Raw genomic sequence first — 12,272 nt, forward strand, 5'->3', positions numbered from 1 at the left:
TTCAAATGCTCCACATGAAAATTGACAAGGGGAACATGATTGGTAGGCTGACCCAATGACTGAAGTTCAGAGGCCAATGGGAGTGGCCGTCAGGAAATCTATGTTCCCAACTCAGCTCTCTCACTAAGCTAGTTGTGGGATCTTTGTAGACAAGGCAACTTAATTTCTGTGCATCAGTTTCTTTGTCTATGAAATGAATCAAGTTCTATTATATGACCTCTGTGGTCCCTTCCATCTCTAATATTCTACCATTGAACTTAATAGTTTTAGGGAGAGGATGAGCTTCCAAAGTAGAAGGTGAGAAAACATTTCCAGAACAAATAACTCTTTAGGGGATTCTGAGAAAAGGTCAGGTTTTTAAATATCAGCATCAATAGAAATAGCATATTTGAAGATGCCTGCTCCTATCTTATGGGGCACAAGCTTCCAAGAAACTGAATGGGGATATGAAGGAATGAATGGGGTTGCTGTCCCATATCCACTCAATGTTTTACCCATAATATAGATCCATCCATAGATGAAGTACAACTCCCAGCTCTTTCCATAATTCGGTGCTCGGCTTTGTCTAACTCTCAGCAAATAACATAAGTTTACTATACTGATTTCAAGGCCAGCATGAATCTTAGGTGTCATTGTTGTATATTTTAGGAAATTAATTACTAGAGCGCTTCAATGAGTTGCTCAAGGTCATTGAGCTAATATAATAGATTTAAGAAATTGTATTGTTTTGGCAGTCAGATTATAAAACTAAACATGGTTTTTTAACTGTTGTAGCTGTCCTATTCAAAGTAGAGTCTCAGAAGCCAATGAGAAAATAAAGTTACTTAAATTGTTGCTAATTTTTATTGATGTTACTTATTATTGATACTTTTGTTTTTCCATCCCATTAATTTCTGAATATATCTTTTACAGTAAAACTTCCTTTGCAACAAAGATTTAAAAAGAAGAAAAAATAATTCCAGTTTTTAAAAATTTTTCCAGTGTATACAACTTTCACTTTGATCATAGTAAGATTTTGTTAAATTGACTTTTATTGAGAAAAAATTGCAAATTTAAAAAATGCAAGCTTTACATAGTACTGAGGCAGAAGATTAAAAAAAAAAAAAAACCCAGACATGACAATTTGAAGGTCATATATGTGGAGGTTCATATAATAAATTGACAGATTTATTATTGTTCAGTTGTTTTGTGTCATGTTTGACACTTTATGAACCCATTTTGACTTTCCATAGCAAAGATACTAGTGTGACTTGCTATTGCCTTCTCTATTTTAGTTTATAGATGAGGAAATTGAGGCAAACAAAATGAAGTGACTTATTCAGGGTCATACAGTTAGTATGCATCTGAGGTTAATTTGAACTCATATCTTCCATATTCTATTCAATGTTATCACCTTGCTGCCCAGAAATTGACAAATAGCTTAAGTCATTTATTGTTTTGGTATGAGAGGCAGGAGGGAAGGAAATCAAGACCTAGGATTAATCAATATGGGAGATCCAATGTTGGGAAACCTTATACTGATAAGACACTGGTAATTGATTTATAATATTAGATTCTTGTCTATGGAGATTTAATAAATACTTTGTTTGCATTAAGTAGTTATTTGAGGCACTGAAGTTAGGTGACTTACCCTTGGTCACAAAGCTAGTTTGTGTTCCATGGGAACTTGAACCTCAGTTTTTTTTTTGACTTCAAGATCAGCTCTCTATTCACTATATCATGGTGCTCTTTATTACACATAATGTTTATTGCATCATGATCTGAAAAGGATTCATTTAATATTTCTGCCTTTCTGATTTGATTGTAAGCTTTTTATGCCATAATCCCTGGTCATGGATTTTTGTTTTGGTGCCACGTACCATGATCAAGTGTGATGGACTTGGCTCTTATCAACAATGCAGTCCCCATTCAGTTTTCTCCAGAGGTACCATAATCTAATTTCTTAAAAATTCACTTCCTTAATGTCTTGTTTATTTTGTGGCTAGATTTATTTAGTTCTGAGAGAGGGAGATTGAGGTCCCCCAATAGTATAGTTTTGTTACCTATTTCTTCCTGTAACTCAGTTAACTTCTCTAAAAATTTGGATGCTGTTTTACTTGGTGTATATATATGTTTAGTGTTATTACTTCATTGTCTCTTTTAGCAAATGTAGTTTATTTCCTCATCTCTTTTAATTAGATCGATTTTTGTTTCTGCTTTGTCTGAGATTGGAATTGCTACCTCTGCTTTTTTTTACTTCAGGTAAAACATAATGTAATTCTGCTCCAGCATTTTACTTTTCCTTTGTATGTATCTCTCTGTTTTTAAGTGTATATGTTGTAACAACATATTGTAAGATTCTGTTTTTTAATTCACTCTGCTATCCACTTCCATTTTATGGGAGAGTTCATCTCATTCATATACAGTGATTATTAATTGTATATTTCCCCCATTTGTACTTTTCTCTCTCCTTTCATTCTGTTCCTCTTCACCAATGTTTTACTTCTGACCTCTATCTCCCTCAGTCTCCCTCCCTTCTGTCAGGATTTCCTTTCCCTTTTCTTTCCTCCTTCTGCTTTCCCCTTCTAATTCCTTAAAGGGTAATATAAATTTGTATGCCCAACTGAATGTGTATGTTATTTCATCTTTGAGCCAAATCTGATAAGAGTAAGGTTCAGTGTTCACCCCCCTCCTTCTTTCCCTGTATTTAAATTGGTTTTTGCATCTTTTCTTGTGATGTAATTTAACTTATTCTGCCTCCCCCTTTCTTCTTCCCATACAATCCTTTGTTTTTTCGCTTCTTAACTTTCTTTTATATCATCACATCAAAGTCATTTTATAACCATACCTTCTGTCTGTATATACTCTTTCTAACTGCTCTAATAGAGATACACTTCTTAAGAGTTAGAAATAGTGTCTTCCCATGTAGGAATGTAAACATTTTAATCTTATTGAATAACACGTGTGGTTGTTTGTATTTTTTTTTCTTTCCTGTTTATCTTTTTATGCTTCTCTTGAGCCTTGTACTTGAAGACTGAATTTTCTGTTCAGCTCTGGTTTTTTTTATCAGGAAAGTTTGAAAGTCTCCTATTTTATTGAATGTCTAACTTTTCCCCTGGAACATTATGCCCAGTTTTGCTTGGTAGTTGATTTTTGGTTGTAATCCAAGCTACTTTGCCTTCCAGAATATCATATTCCAATTCTTCCAATCCTTTAATGGAAAAACTGCTAAATCCTGTGGAATCCTGCCACTCCTCCATATTTGAATTGTTTCTTTCTGACTGCTTGTGGAATTTTCTTCTTGACCTATTAATTCTGGAATTTGTCTATAATATTCTTTGAAGTTTACATTTTGGGATGTTTTTCAGGAGGTGATCAATGGCTTCTTCCTCCACACCCCAGTAGTATTTTTTTCCCCAAATACATGTAAATATAGTTTTCAACATTCATTTTTGTAAAACTATGTTCTAAATTTTTTTCCCTCCCTCTCTGACCTCTGCCCCACCCAAGACAGCAAGCAATCTGATATAGGTTAAATATGTGCAATCTTTTAAATATATTTCCATATTTGTCATGTTGTACAAGAAAAAATCAGACCAAAAGGGGAAAAAAGAAATGCAAGAAAGAAAAATAAACAAACAAAAAAAAAAGGTGACAATACTGTGTTTTGACCCACATTCAGTCTCCATAGTTCTTTCTCTCCAAAATATTGGCATTTTCCATCCCAAGTCTATTGAAATTACCTTGAATCACTGCATTATTGATAAGAGCCAAGTCCATCACACTTGATCACATAATATTATTTTCTTTGTACAATATTCTCTTGGTTCTGCTCACTTTACTCAGCATCAGTTTATATAGGTTGTAATGGGCAGAAGCTGAGCAGATGCACTGAGGTCCAGTCTAAGCACTTATGGCTAATTACCAATTGGACAATACTTTATTAATATATGCTTGGAAAAAGAATGGCCTCACCCATTCTCTGTACAAGTTTGATATGTTGTATAGGAAATTGGGTGGAGAAGTTGGTGGGTGGAGTGTGAGAGCCAGAGACACTGCTGGCCCTATTCCTGTGGCGATTGCTCTCACTTCATATTGCCATTCCCCTTCACCTCCACAAAAAATTAAAATCAAGGACTTTCATTTATCCTAATTCGGGCGGATTTAAAAATACACTGGGTGCTAAACATGATCATCACAGTAGGACTTTCCAGGCTTTTCTGAAATCAGCCTGCTTATCATTTCTTAGAACAATAATATTTCATTACCTTTATATACCATAACTTATTCAGCCATTCAATTTCTGGTTCCTTGCCATTACAGAAAGAATTGCTACAAACCTTTTGTGTTTGTGTCCTTTTCCCTTTTTTTAATGATTTCTTTGGGATGTAGACCCATGGATGAAAGAGTATGTACAGTTTGATAGCCTTTTGGTCATAGTTCCAAACTGTACTCTAAAATGGTTAGATCATTTCACAACTCCACCAACAATGTATTATTGTTCCAGTTTTCCCACATCCCTTCTAATATTTATCATCTCTTTTTAACATCTTAGTCGATCTGAGACGGGTGAAGAGTGGTACCTCAGAGTTGTCTTAATTTGCATTTCTCTAGTTAATAGTGATTTATTTAATTTCCTTATCTGAAAATTGTCTATTTATATCCTTTGACCATTTATTAATTGAGGAATTATTTGTATTATTATAAATTTGAGTCAGTTCTCTATAAATTTTCTTAGAAATGAGGTCTTTATCAGAAACACTGGATTTAAATTTTTCTCCCCAGTTTTCTGCTTCCCTTCTAATCTTGACTGCATTGGCTTTGTTTTGCAAAAAAACTTTTTAGTGTAATCAAAATTAATCATTTTGCTTTTCATGATATTCTCTTGTTCTTCTTTGGCCATAAATTCCTCCTTTCTCCACAAATCTGAAAGATAAACTTGCATACAGTATTATCCTTTATGTCTAAATTGTGAACCCATTTTGACCTTATCTTGGTTTAGGTTATTAGCTGTTGATCAGTGTGTAGTTTTTAACCATACTATTTTCTAATTTTCCCAGTAATTTTTGTCAAATAGTCAATTTTTATTTCAGAAGTTTATCAGACATTAGATTACTATGTCGTTGACTATTGTGTTTTGTGTAACTAACCTATTCTTCAGTTGATTCTTTCAATGACTATTTTACCTTTTGGTTCTATCGGCACAGTTTTCCTTGATAATTTCTTGAAAGATGCTGTTTAGGCTCTTTTTAAATCACAGCTTTGAAGTAGTCCAGTAATTCTTAAATTGTCTCTCCTGGATCTATTTTTCAGGCCATTTGTTTTTCCAATGAGGTATTTTATATTTTCTTCTTCTTCTTCTTTTTTTTTTTTTTTTTTTTGGTTCTTTTGATTTTGTTTTGATTGATTCTTGATGTCTCTTCACTAGTTTCCACTTGCCCAATTCTAATTTTTAAGGAATTCTTTTCTTCAGTTAACTTTTGTACCTCTTTTTCCATCTGGCCAATTCTCTTTTTTAAATCATTGTTTTCTTTAATTTTTTGTGCTTCCTTTTCCAAGCGATTGATTCTTTTTTCATAATTCTGCTGTATTATTCTCATTTCTTTGCCCAATTTTTCTTTTACCTCTCTTATTTGATTTTTAAAAACATTTTTGAGCTCTTCCAAGAGGACTTTTGGGACTCAGTATCAATTCATATTTTCCTTTGAGGCTTCACATGTAAACATTTACTATTGTTTTGATATTCCCTGTCACTACAATAGCTTTCTGTGGTCAGGATTCTTTTTGGTTTTTTGCTTATTTCTTTTAAAGTTGAGCTCTGCTCCTGAAGCACACTTGGATACTTCCCCAAGCTTCTTGTGCTGAAGGTCAGGGGTCTGGTCACTGGTGTTCTGTGCCAGGGTCTCAGGTGCTTGTAGCTTGCCCACCATCCTGGGATGGCAGGGCCTAGTTGCGCCTATTATATTGAACTTCTAGGGCTGACAGTTTGCACTGGGGCTGGGAACCTCACAGCTGTCCTGCTGAACCAGGATTGATGGACCTTGGTTGCTCATCAGTGCTATGCTACCTGGCTTGTCTGGACACCATCTGCTCTGGGCTGCATTCCCCTTTCACCGAATTGAGACAGACATTTTCTGAAGTCCTTCTAAATTATCTTAAACTGAAAATTTGTTTCACTGTCTTTTTGTCTTGTCCCAGAATCCATTCAGAGGCTTGATTTTAATGTTATTTCCAAGGAAAACTGGGGAGAACTCGGGCTTCTCTTCACCATCTTGGCTTCACCTCCAAACTTGAAGGTTTTAAATGTAATTGATTAGAAGGAAAGTCTTATTCACAACACAAGAAAGAAATTCAGGAGAAGGTTGAGGTAGGGTATGAATGCTGAGGGTTTTTTTAGACATGTTTAAAATCTGTAGAATATCTAAATGGCAATGTCTGCAGGCTGTTGATGATTATTGAACTCAAGAAAATTCAGAGAAAGATAAGAGAACCTATCATAAAGCCTTGTGTACATAAGGCTTTCCATACATAGAAAGGAATGATCTGGCTTAGGGAGCCAGCAAAAACAACTGAGAGGCTCAACAGGTGGGAAGATAACTAGGAAGGAAGGAGCAGTATCAAGAAAAACTGACAAGAAAAGTGTCCTCCAGTAGTGTAAATAAATCAAGGAAAAGGCCTGAGAAGAAGCTATCAGTTTAACAGTTAATAGACTATTGGTGTCTTTGAAAATAATTGTTTCAGTTGGCCAAACTAACCTGAGTGGAAAAAGTAAATTCATGAAGAATGCCTGTTATCCTAACTGAAACAGACAGGCAATCTTTAGAGACTATCAATCTTAGACAACAGTACAAATGGGACATTGACCTGGACTCGGTACAACAGGAGGAGCAGGTCAGATCTTTGAGAAGAGAAATGCACTTTTTTGGGAGGTTAATATCCACAAACTAACTGATTTCAGAGGTTATGTAAAAGATGTGGCTTTTCATGATCAGTGTATACCTTGTAACAAAAAGATTATTAATTTAAAGTAAAAATCTATCATGAACCTACTTTCTAACTCTTTATATTCTGAGGATTACTGTGATATTTTTTCATTCTAATTACTAATCTAATTTTATTGACCTAATTCCATTAAAATTACTATTATCAGAACCTTAACTTTGAGACCTTCTTTGAACTCAGATTGCAAACTCAAGATTAAATATTTAATTCTACTTTTCTTTATAGGCCTATGAAGAATACACCAGCAAGCTAGATGCACTTCAACAACGGGAACAACAATTATTAGAGTCCATGGGGAATGGAACTGATTTTTCTGTTTCTAGCTCAGCCTCAACAGACACAGTTACATCTTCTTCCTCTTCTAGCCTGTCAGTGGCACCTTCATCTCTCGCAGTTTTTCAGAATCCCACAGATGTGTCAAGAAGCAATCCCAAGTCACCACAAAAACCAATTGTTAGAGTCTTCCTGCCCAACAAACAGAGGACTGTGGTAAGTAACTTTTGTATGTCTTCATCTTGCCTGCTCTATCTTCTTTGTACTTTTTAGACAGAAAAGACATAGAATACTATATTACATTGTATTAATTGAATATAAACTGCATATTTTTCCCAAACCAGTCTTGTATAAAACTTAAATACCGCCAAATAATCAGTGTTATTTTTTCAGTGCAAACCTGTTTTTCCTTTTTAAAAATGACTCGTTTTAAGTGTGATTTTGATCTATATTTGATATAGATTTGATTTGAGCTATATATGATAATTTACAAAAAGATTGCCAATATAATATAAATATAATTCTTTGATGTTTCATTAAGTACAACATCTTTTAAAAATGCATTTGTGTTGTCATCTTCAGTATTACTTCTGATGATTTGATATTATTAATCTAATTACAGAAAAGGTGTTATCAAAGCCTTTTATTCAATATCCTTTTTAAACTCAGTCTAAAGCCAAATTCTACACCAAGAATTACTAGTTGAATTTGAAAGTTATAGTGTGCCTTAATAAGATATAGTATATGAAGGCTGTGAAATACTATCATTCTGTTAAAAAATGATGAAGGGAATTTCACAAAAATCTGGGAGAACTTTACTGAAATAATGCAGAGTGAAGTGAGCAAAATCAGGAGAACATTTTATGCAAAAATAATATTATAAAGATAAACGATTTTGAAAGACTTAGGAATTCTGATTAACATAATTATCAAGTTTAATTCCAAAGGACTCATGATAAAAGATACTGTCCACTTCCACATAGATGGCTGATATACTCAGAATACAGATTTAAACATCTTTTCTTTTGACTTTCTTCTTCTGACTTTTAGGACATAGCTAATATGGGAATTTGTTTTACTTAGCTATACGTAGTTGTTACAAGTTTTGTTTTTCTTGCCTTCTCAATAATTGGAGGAGTTGGGTGGGAATGAATTTGGAATTGAAAATAAAATTTAATTTAATTTTTTTATTATTATTATAGCTTTTTATTTACAAAACATATGCATGGGTAATTTTTCAACATTGATCCTTGCAAAACCTGTTCCAAATTTTCCCTTCCTTTCCCCTACCACCTCCCCTAGATGGTAGGTATTCCATTACATGTTAAATATGTTAAATCCACATATTTATACAGTTGTCTTACTGCACCAAAAGAATCGGATCTAGAAAGAAAGAAAAAAACCTGATAAGAAAAACAAAAATACAAGCAAACATTAACAGAAAGAGTAAAAATGCTATGTCATGGTCCACACTCAGTTCCCATAGTTCTCTCTTTGGGTGTAGGTGGTTCTCTTCATTACTGGACAATTAGAACTGGTTTGAATTATCTCATTGTTGAAGAGAGCCACGTCTATCAGAATTGATCATTGTATAATCTTGTTGTTGCCATGTATAATGATCTCCTGGTTCTGCTATTTCACTTAGCATCAGTTCATGCAAGTCTCTCCAAGCTTCTGTATTCATCCTGCTCATCATTTCTTTCAGAACAATAATATTCCATAACATTCATATACCACAATTTATTCAGCCATTCTCCAGTTGATGGGCATCCACTCAGTTTTGTTTCTAGCCACTACAAACAGGGCTGCCACAAACATTTTTGCACATATGGGTCCCTTTTCTTCCTTTAAGATCTCATTGGGATATAAGCCCAGTAGAAACACTGCCAGGGAAAGGAACCTGTATGTGCCAAAATGTTTGTGGCAGCCCTGTTTGTAGTGGCTAGAAGCTGGAAAATGAATGGATGCCCATCAATTGGAGAATGGTTGAGTAAATTGTCATATATGAATGTTATGGAATATTATTATTCTGTAAGGAATGACTAGCAGGATGAATACAGAGAGGACTGGCGAGACTTACATGAACTGATGCTAAGTGAAATGAGCAGAACCAGGAGATCATTATATACCTCAACAATGATACTGTTTGAGGATGTATTCTGATGGAAGTGGATCTCTTCGATAAAGAAAAGATCTAACTCAGTTTCAATTGATCAAGGTTGGACAAAAGCAGCTACACCCAAAGAAAGAATACTGGGAAATGAGTGTAAACTGCTTGCATTTTTGTTTTTCTTCCCGGGTTATTTATACCTTCTGAATCCAATTCTCCCTGTGCAATAAGAAAACTATTTGGTTCTGCACACATATATTGTATCTAGGATATACTGTAACCTATTCAACATGTAAAGGACTGCTTGCCATCTGGGGACGGGGGTGGAGGGAGGGAGGAGAAAAATTGAAACAGAAGTGAGTGCAAGGGATAATGCTGTAAAAAATTACCCTGGCATGGGTTCTGTCAATAAAAAGTTATTTAAAAAAAGAAAAGAAAAGAAAAGAAACACTGTCAGAGCAAAGGGTATGCACAGTTTGATAACTTTTTGAGCATAGTTCCAAATTGCTCTCCAGAATGGCTGGATGTATTCACAATTCCAGCAACAATGGATCAGTGTCCCCGTTTTCCCACATCCCCTCCAAAATTCCGCATTGTCTTTCCCTCTCATTCTAACCATCTGACAGATATGTAGTGGTATCTCAGAGTTGTATTTGCATTTCTCTGATCAAAGGTGGTTTGGAGCACCTTTTCATATAACTAGAAATCATTTCAATTTCTTCATCTGAAAATTGTCTGTTCATATCTTTTACCATTTATCAATTCGAGAATGGCTTGATTTCCTATACATTTGAGTCAATTCTCTGTATATTTTGGGAATGAGGCCTTTATCAGAACCTTTGAATGTAAAAATGTTTCCTAGTTTATTGCTTCTCTTCTAATCTTATCTGCATTAGTTTTGTTTGTACAAAAACTTTTTAACTTAATATAATCAAAATTATCTATTTTGTGATCAGTAATGTTCTCTAGTTCTTTGGTCACAAATTCCTTCCTCCTCCACAGGTCTGAGAGGTAAAATTATCCTGTTTTTCTCTAATTTATTTATAATCTCATTCTTTATACCTAGATCTTGAATCCATTTGACCTTATCTTGATGTATGGTGTTAAGTGTGGGTCAAGGGTGGAGGCATTGCACTGTGCTTAGCTGTACCTAATTCTACATTCTCATGAGTCAAGTCGAGACAGTCTTGTGAGGCGGGAGATGGTCTAGTGTGACATGGCATGAATATACTGCACTTCATTACAGAGACAACTTCATTAATAGTTAGTGGCTTCTCCAGGCACCTGTGTATTTTTAGCTTTAGTGCGATTTTTCTTATAGGAAAGGTTTGTTATGTGCTTTAGTAAGTCCCACTAATTTTGATTATTTTTATATAGAAGGATGAAATTGTGCTGAGATAACAGATCTTCATAATTTGGTTCCCTGGTTATTCATTTTAATCTGAGATGCGGCTCCACGTCCAATAGTCTTTTCTTTTTTCCGACTTAATGTCTACAAGTGCTGAAAAAGCAACTTCACATAAATATGAAGTTGGAAAAGACAAGATGTATTTCAGAACTTTTTCTGGTTAAAACAGGATACACGTGTTACATTTGTAACCAGAATGATGTTAAAGTCACTTCTTATGTTTATTTTTCAAGAATCCATCTGAAGCCAATTCCAACAATTGCTCTTCTTCCGCATGCAACAAACCTTCTGTCATGGATTTATATTTTATTATGAATAATTTTATTTTTCATTTATTATTATTTTGTGTATATACCAAAAAAAGAAAAAATATATATTTTGATTGTTATTAAAAATACATCCTTTTTTTGATGAGAGGTACTCAGTGTTACAAAAATTATAGAAGGGGTACACATATATCAAAAGTTTGGGAAACACTGTTCTAGATGAATTTTGTTATTTTTTCTAGATGAGCAAAATAACTTCTTGGGAATTTGATTGGTCTAGCACTAAATAGATTAATTTAGGTAATATTCTTATCTTTATTCTATTTGCTCGACCTATCCAAGAACACTCGACATTTTTCCAATTGTTTAGATCTGACTTTATTTGTGTGGAAAGTGTTTTGTAGTTTTGCTCATATAGTTCCTGACTTTCCCTTGGCAGATAGATTCCCAAATATAAAATTGAATTTTAAAAAAAGAAATCACAAGTTATTGAAAGCAAAAATGTGTATAATACCAGGCAAAATGGTAATGATTCAAAGATGAAGTTAGGCATAGATAGACAGATCCCTCTGGGATCTCAGAATCCAAAGGCAAGGAATACCCAAATAAATAATACAAGGCAGACTGTGGTTGAAGCAATATGCAGTGGGAAATTTGAGAATGGAAAAATCATTTTTAGTTGTCAGGCATTGAAAAGTTAATTTTGGGGAAGGGAACAAAGAAGCTTCAAATTTTAAAAGGACCAAGAACATCTTTTGCAGATGGAAATAACTGTTCAGTTCAGGGAACACATAGCAGTCCTCAAGAGCTAAGGCCTAGCACTGGCATGCAGTTGTTGATGAGTAGATCTTTTATCAAGGACTTATGAAAAAATATGAACAAGAATCAGTTTCTCTAATTCAGAGTCTGAGTAGAACTATATCCTCAAAATGTCATTAAAAATTTCCACTATTTGTTGAAGTAATTTTTGGATATTTTTTTTGGAAATATTTCTTTGTATAGAACCAAAATCTGCCTTCTCCAGTTTCTAATACAGTAATTCTTAAATTTGGGTGCATATACTTTAAAAAAAAAAAAAAAAACTTTCTGGAGTAATATTCCAGTAAAAAATTCCCTCCCAAAATAAGTTTGCGTTGTAATCTAATATATTTTATTTTATACATTTGAGAACTTTATTCTGAGATGGGATTCATAGGCTTTAACACTTGATTCTTGGCATTCTCTCTGGGTATCT

General features: G+C 34.1%; 1 protein-coding gene across 3 annotated transcripts in view; it reads left to right on the plus strand.

The window, feature by feature from the left end:
- BRAF (B-Raf proto-oncogene, serine/threonine kinase) overlaps positions 1–12,272 on the plus strand; it is a 151,520-nt gene that overhangs the window by 58,313 nt on the left and 80,935 nt on the right. For all 3 annotated transcript variants that reach the window (XM_051963535.1, XM_051963533.1, XM_051963534.1), the window contains exon 3: positions 7,207–7,470. In XM_051963535.1, the coding sequence (XP_051819495.1) occupies positions 7,207–7,470 (264 nt within the window). The remainder of the gene's footprint in view (positions 1–7,206; positions 7,471–12,272) is intronic.

The sequence above is a fragment of the Antechinus flavipes genome, chromosome 5 (genome assembly GCF_016432865.1).
Source record: "Antechinus flavipes isolate AdamAnt ecotype Samford, QLD, Australia chromosome 5, AdamAnt_v2, whole genome shotgun sequence".
In the NCBI taxonomy this organism is placed as follows: domain Eukaryota; kingdom Metazoa; phylum Chordata; class Mammalia; order Dasyuromorphia; family Dasyuridae; genus Antechinus; species Antechinus flavipes.